Below are 7,426 nucleotides of genomic sequence, written 5' to 3'. Positions count from 1 at the left end.
AAAGATAAAGCAATCTTAAGGCGTAACCCACCAACTCCTTTGGATCCCGCAGGAAGGTAAGTTGTTGGACAGCTAAGGACTTGGGTCTGCTCTCTATCGTGATAGGGTCAGAGTAAGTTCTCGGGTAGCCGAGAGGCTAGACTTGCTCTCCTCCTTAACTGAGGTCGGGCCGCCATGGAGGCTAGACCCACCTATTGACCCTTACGGGGAGGTAAGTTGTCATGCAGTTTGGAACTAGACCCGCTTCCACCCATTGATATCACAGGGAATGTAAGTATCAGGTCAGGCTAGAGCTGGACCCACACCTCGTTGAGAGGGAGGTCAGGCCGCTGGGGGGGTAGACCCGCCTGTTGACCCTCACAGGGAGGGTAAGTATGAGAGGCACTTGTCTGTGTGCATTTGAATACCAAGCAGCTTATTCCAATAAAGACATATTGAGACGTCCGAATGGTGTCCGAGCGTTGTTGTGTAGACAGCGCTTCGAGCTGTAGGAGTCAATCATGTTAGTAAAAATAAAATGCACATAATTTTTGAGGGAGACATACCAAGGCGCTTTAGTCGCAATAGGCAATTTTTGCTTTATTGAAATTGCCCGTAGCTGGTTGTTGTTCCTTCAATTTCTTGCGCTTCAAAACTTACGTTCATCTTGTTCATCTTCGTCTCAAGTCGTGTGCTATGGGCGAGTGAAACACTGGTGGTTTCTTGTTCTCCATCACATGTACCGTGCTTGGCTTATGCATGGTACACGTTACACATGCGCAACACACACATAAACACCGGTTGTTAATTCATCGAGATGTTGCCCACTGAGTGAGGTGCGAGGCAACATGCCCACCATGCATGTGGCTGAGCAGTGGAGTCTATGTTGGGCTAGCCAAGACATTTATGTCTATACTGTCTATGGTCGAGGGAAGCATATGCACCACTGACGTGCATGGCCAAGGTGCTAGTGGGAGAGGAGATCTAGCGAGCACGTGCAAGGCTGAGGAATGTGTAGCTCAGGCGAGCAGGTAAAGGAGGCCGAGGAGCTTGGGCGAGGAAGTGATTGCCCTCCAGTGAGTGGCCAAGCAAGATCTCGGGCTATGGAGGCAGTGGTTGCCCACCACTTAGTGGAGCAACTTCTTTGTGGCGTGTAACTTCTCAGGTCGTGGAGCACCTCGCCGGCGACAAAAATCACCGGCGGACTTGGCCATATCTCGCTGTGACCTCGCCAGCTCATGATGGTCGTGGGGAGGACGCCCTGCTGGGTGCGTGTTGCGCACACCAGCTGCCTGCCATGCAAGATGGTGCGCACGGGGCATTCCACAATGTGGCCACTGGCGCCCCTGTCATGCCATAATCGGGCTGCGCTAAGGAATGCCTGTCGCTATGGTCGTGTGAGCGTTGCCTGTAGCGAGGCCGTTGCTTGCTAGCTGGGGGTGGCCAAGGACTACACTGGCGGAGATAGACGATGCCGGTGGCTCAGATGGCCACCGCATCTGGGCCACCGCCGGTTACACCACAACCGGTAAGAGTGGCCTTCCAGTGTGCACGATGGGATGCACACAAGCACAACCCCCGTGGACAGGGGCCCGCCGTGAGCCTCTCGGTGCAGGTTACCCAAGGTGGTACGTGCATGGAACTATTCATGCCATGCAAGGCCACCACGTTATACCAGTGCACACTTGGTCTGCACCCACGTGCGCATTCATAGTGTACCCCACCCAATCTCTTTTTGCACAATGCACTGAGCATTTGCAGTTTAATTGGCAATGAACTTGACTTTTTGCTTGGGCAAGAAAAGACTCGCTCTCCATTTTTTGCAAAATGCTCATAAAAATAAAAGTTGGAGGACTGAGAATACTTATATAGAAAACTCTTATCTACTCATTCAAAGCTGATTTAGTGCACTGAAAAATCGTCTTTCTCCAACTTTCAGTGTAAAAAGTAGCTTGATCCCACAAACAGCGTCATTTGTTAATGACTAAAAATGGCACAACATGCTGGAATGGGAGAAAGATCCATTCTTAGGCCGCTGAGGTTGTTTGGGCCTCGATCGGGCCCCTGGTAGTGATCTGGTGTTGTTGTACGGTATCGGTGTGTACATTCATGGCGATAAAAGGAAAATAAGTATAGAGAAAGTAAAGAGAGATAGACACATAGATTTACATGATTTGACATATTGCCTACGTCCATGGGGCATTTGGGGAGGAAAAATCTACTATAATGTGCTTGTTTTATAATCTCTCGTAGTCTTTCATCCCCACTGTACAATGGAGATCTGGAATCTATTTGTTGGAGGAAGGCTTTTCTCTGGAGCCCCGGTCGCAAGGTTGAAGAAGCTGCTGAAGAAGTTCCAAAGAAGCCTGGTTCCTTCTCTTTTATCTTCTACCCCCTGCTCTACGTCCCTTCACCTCTCCTTTATGTCACATTACCTCTCCTTTATGTACACTCCTTTCTTTTCCTCTTGACACCCTTCTCAGCCTTTTGTTTATTCCCTCTCTCTTCTTATTCTTCCCTTCTTATGAATCTCTTCCTTAGGCTGGGCCTATAAAACACCACGGGCTTGTTATATTTTATCACTTCGAGTTAGGGGTGGAACTATGTTGGAGATTGGGGGGTGGTAATTATTGTACAATTATAATTTTAAGCATAAATATTCTTAAAATATTTAAGATTGCCCCCCAACACTCACACACACACAGTATATCACTCAAATATTCTTAAGTCCATTAACATAATAGCCTTGATTTGACATCTCTATCTCTCTTTATTTGCCTTTGGTGTGCATTGTGCAATTTGTTTAGTTTCATATCAATGATATCATGTAAGTTTTTCTTGTCTTTCTGAACTTACATAATTACATGATTTTTTTATTTTTTATTTCTCATCTGGGTCATTCTCGACTTCATTGAGTTTTTGCCTATCACCTGTACATAATCCTCTTTTACAACCTTTGAGATCTTTTTAACCATATTAATCAGTTAATTAGGTAGAAGTTTCAAAAGAGTTTATCTAATAGTTAAAACAAATCTGGAAGATTCTTGCATATGGGAAGTAGCATATTTATCTAGTTAGATGATTGATGAGACGTTTCTAGAGAGATAGAGAGAGTATGTGAAAAATTTATTTTCTTTTGTGAAGAATTTATTAGTTATTCACATGCTTTTTTTTCACTTATTAATAGTAATACAATTATACAATAAAAATATAACGACTTTTATATTATTAGATACTTTTTTAGGTTTATTCTTGATCTATAAATTTTTTTAAAACTTAAAAAAATATGAGTAAGCCAAGAACAATTGTATAATTTTATGACGTATGATTATTTTTTTATATAATCACGTGCAAAAAGTACATATTACTTATGTTAACACACACCGCACACTTTATCGATCACCCAGAAAATTAGTATCCATGCACGCAGAAGCAAAAGAGAAGTCTTAGGTTTACAAAGTATAAAGAGGTTTTATAAAATTGAGTTTATAATCTGACGTATTTTAATAGGATGCGTGAAATTTACTTTATAATACAAAACTGCTTTATAAACTAACCTCAGTAAATGTAATTTTCTATCCTGCAACTTGAATCTCGTAGAAAAAGGTACCTTTTTGCAACAAACTTTGTCTCGCCGTAAAATGTTTGGTCGCTAAAGCCCATATATGTTGTAGTTTGTATATATATATATATATACACACACACACACTCTAGTAAGGCCACGTGCACGTGTGACTAGTTGCAAAAACATAAAAAATATTCTTAAAAATAGAAATTTCTTCTAAATACATGTAATAAGAAATTGAGAGAAAATAACCTAATAATAAAATAATATACATGCCAAAATAAAGTAACATACACATCAATCATAGTAATATACATGCCAAAATAAAATTAGCTAATCATATATCTTAACCGTACATCTCAAAATAAAGTAATATATGCATCAACCATAGTAATATATATATATATATATATATACATCCAAAAAAAGTTTGATACAAGTTTACAAAATAAAGCAAATTTTAGCAAATATCTTTAGACAATGATTGGTTAGTGAATCTCTCTAGTCATTCCATCTGGAATCTGAATGATTTTGCGCTTAATTATTTCAAGTTTATCAATATACACCCAATACGAAATACTTGTGTTCACCATATAGTAAACACATCATCATTCTCTACGTGTGATACATAATTCCATTCGAGGAGGAAAAATCAATCTCAAAGAGTAACCAATAAGAAAGTCCAACCAGCAATTTAAGTTCAATAAAAAAACTATGTACTTCAAATTAAAACAATCATCTTATGACAGGAACGTCATTATGATCCAGCAACACATGCAGTACCTCTTCAACTAATTTTATACTCATAATTCAAAACATATCTATTTGATCAAATTGGGATCACAAAATTATAGTGCTCCTCCAGGCCAAACACATCCATTTGGTAGGATATCATGATACTTGAATCTGATGAACCATTTGATATGTACTCATTCCCCATCTCTACATGAAAGAATTAACTGAGTATATCATGATGTGTTTTATAAGATGTGAACATGCACATATGTATGTAAATTGCATATTGTTAGGTATTCAGTTAGTAGGATGGAACGCAGCAGTCAAATACCTCACAGGCACTTAAGTTCAAAACACAAAGACACACCACACTTTCATTACTGATATTACCTTTTTTCCATTTCCTTCTATTTTTCTCAGCGACCAAACATTGGAGCAAACAAAGTAGAAAGCTAAAAAAGTAAATAAAACCCTGAATTATGAACTATGAATAAACCTCAATGCAGCATAAACCTCAAACCAAAAAGTCCAAATTCCTTGCAAGAAACAAACCAACAAATCAAATTAAGTAAAGGAAAAAAAACGACCAGAACATAACATGCAAAAAAAAACTGAATGTCATCTATTTCTTTTCAGAGACGAAACCCAAAAAATAGGATCACAGTCCAAATTTCCTAAAAAAATAAACAAACCAACCAAACAACGGATAGTTCAGAATATAGAAAAAACAGATGTAAAAGTACACATTGGAAGTTGCCTATTTAAAAAAATAAAGGTTAAAAAAATAAAACCCTATTTAGTTGACCATGCCCCCACCAAAGAGCAAAGGACAAGCAGCACCAACACAACAGGTCCATTTTATTTCCTAGTACCATCGGCACTGTAAGCCATTGTCGTGCACCAGCAACCAGGAGCATCATAATCAACTCGAGATCCCAAGTTGTCATACAACCATACTTTTATCTTTCCATCTAGTGCAGTTGAAAAGATAAACTAAGCATAAAGGCACAAAAAGGATGTTAGGAACAAAAATACTGGGACTTAAGGAAGAATCCATGAAAGGAAGGCTAAACCAATAACCACAATAAGCTCAAAGCATTCAACTAAAACAATCAGAACCAAAAAAAAAAAAAGTCACTAATGAAAATTATACCTGAATGTTTTCCTTATAGTGAGGACAAACATAATAAACAGGAGCCTCAGGACCTTCAAACGTATACTACTTTGCACCAGTAGTGGCATCCCATACCTACAATTACAAAACAAGATTAGGAAGGAATGACAAATTTACCTCCACTCAAAACATCAAAATGACCAAACATGCAACAAGACCAACTGACCTTGATGGTCTTATCGTCACCACAAGTTATCACACAAAGTTGTTTGTTTGGGTCAGAGAATGCGATGTCATTTACTCCGCCAACATAAGCATCAATCTATATCAGCAAATTTAAAGCAACTTTCGGTATAGCATCTCAAATACCACATAAGTTAAAGTGCAGAAAGAATAAAACAGAAAAATTCATATTAGATATACCTCCAGGTGCTGCTGTATATTATCATTCCCATGATAAGAATATATTTCAACGATGTGCCTGGACTATGCAACTCCTGTAATTGGAATAGAAAGAAGACATCATCTAATTGTCCAATTCGCCTTTAAGATATATATTGGTTATGTGCATGGAGTGAAAAACTCCAATATATTAAGCATACCAGACAAAGAACCGTCAAGGCTCCAAATCACACAGTTAAAAGATACACCAGGATCTTTAACAATAGCTGCCTAAAATTCATCAATATCAGTTCCAATTACTCTACAATTTTTTTTATCGGTAAACAAGTTCCAATTACTCTACTATTATAGGCATTAAGAATATAGCACTAACATTAACTTGCATCATTAATGAAAAAAAAAGAAAAGAAAAGAAAAGGGACACACCTGCAGAGGCATTGAACATGCACTGAGATCCCAAACTTTGAAATTCCTCAAAACTAACCACTCCCTAGAACCAACTTCCCACAATCCACTGTCCCCAACATTGGTACCAATTGAAGCACAACATGCAAGATATTCAATGGACATAAAACATCAAACATTGTAGGAAGGAAATATAACATTTGCAACACTTGGTAGCAAGCTTAAATATTGATAGATAAAATCAAGAGGCTTTAAAAGAGAGCCAACCAAGACACAAAATTCCAATCTCATCTCATCTCATCATTACACATTTTTCAAATCTCCATACAAAATATAATAAACAATTCAACTTTTTCAAATCTCAATTCACCTTTTTCAAATCCCAAAACAATAATAATATTAAAATAAAATATTTTAAACTCCCAAACAAAATACAAAATTCTCATCTCACCCCTCAAACCTGCCAGCATCTTTAAATGAGTTACCTTTGGTTGATGAGAGTCTGTAACCTTGAATTTTTAAGGTTTGGGAATTGCAATTTATCATGAAATAAAGGAGCTTCAATTAGTTTTTTAAGCTCCACCAACATGATTGCTCTAGCAGATTTGGTATCTCCATATTTGGAAAGTTGCTCATTTTCTCTGTGATACAACAAACCCATTTTGACAACATTTTCTATAGTTGATTTCAAATGTAAGGTGGAAGACTTGAACACAAACTCATCATACCTAAAATTCTCCAATGTCAAGAGCTGAGTGATTTCCTTGAAAAGTTCTTCATTAAATGTGGCAAAAACTTTCAAATCCTTTACTAATATATCCACAGCCTTGGAACGATCATGCCTATCAAAATTTTAACAGTTTCATTCACATGCTATATGCCACAGAATCTCCAAAGACAAACAATCACTTCTCATAAAACCGACACTTAGATAATTAATAACCTAAAACTTGGAAGCTTACTTATCCAATGCCTCAAGATGCTTTTGCTTCCTTATCTCAAAAAAGATTTTCATTGAGTACCGATTGTCGTCCACTTTTGTGAACCCGGAAAGGTACTTCTCAACCTCCTCTAGTTACAAGTGGATCTTGTAAAGATTTATGTCAACAAACATAATTTCAATCACTAATGAAATCTAAAGATCAAAAAATAGAATATCTAATGCATCTTGGAATCATTGAAAAGCTGAGAATACACTATGCTTACTAACAAATATTTCACATTTT

At 37.9% G+C, this 7,426-nt stretch overlaps 1 protein-coding gene and 1 long non-coding RNA gene across 2 annotated transcripts; both read right to left on the bottom strand.

The window, feature by feature from the left end:
• Positions 1–5,610: 5,610 nt before the first annotated feature.
• Positions 5,611–6,331, bottom strand: LOC121245815. The gene is made up of 4 exons (XR_005937004.1): positions 6,222–6,331; positions 5,996–6,065; positions 5,817–5,890; positions 5,611–5,715 (listed from the first exon to the last, which is right to left on the bottom strand). It is a non-coding gene; the product is annotated as an uncharacterized LOC121245815 (long non-coding RNA).
• A 350-nt stretch (positions 6,332–6,681) lies between these two features.
• Positions 6,682–7,426, bottom strand: LOC121247421 (protein TPR3-like). The gene is made up of 3 exons (XM_041145775.1): positions 7,163–7,426; positions 6,929–7,042; positions 6,682–6,841 (listed from the first exon to the last, which is right to left on the bottom strand). The coding sequence occupies exons 1-3, from the start codon at positions 7,213–7,215 to the stop codon at positions 6,682–6,684; spliced, it is 327 nt and encodes a 108-aa protein (XP_041001709.1). The 5' UTR covers positions 7,216–7,426.

The sequence above is a fragment of the Juglans microcarpa x Juglans regia genome, chromosome 1S (assembly GCF_004785595.1).
Source record: "Juglans microcarpa x Juglans regia isolate MS1-56 chromosome 1S, Jm3101_v1.0, whole genome shotgun sequence".
Classification (NCBI taxonomy): domain Eukaryota; kingdom Viridiplantae; phylum Streptophyta; class Magnoliopsida; order Fagales; family Juglandaceae; genus Juglans; species Juglans microcarpa x Juglans regia.
This window is presented reverse-complemented; position numbering and strand designations above follow the sequence as displayed.

Excerpts from the sequence above, each read along its gene's own strand:
- LOC121247421 (XM_041145775.1), bottom strand. The coding sequence starts at position 7,215 with ATGAAAATCTTTTTTGAGATAAGGAAGCAAAAGCATCTTGAGGCATTG. Across the intron at positions 7,043-7,162 it reads CATCTTGAGGCATTGGATAA|GCATGATCGTTCCAAGGCTG; the intron begins GTAAGCTTCCAA and ends AAATTTTGATAG. Across the intron at positions 6,842-6,928 it reads TTGACATTGGAGAATTTTAG|AGAAAATGAGCAACTTTCCA; the intron begins GTATGATGAGTT and ends GTTGTATCACAG.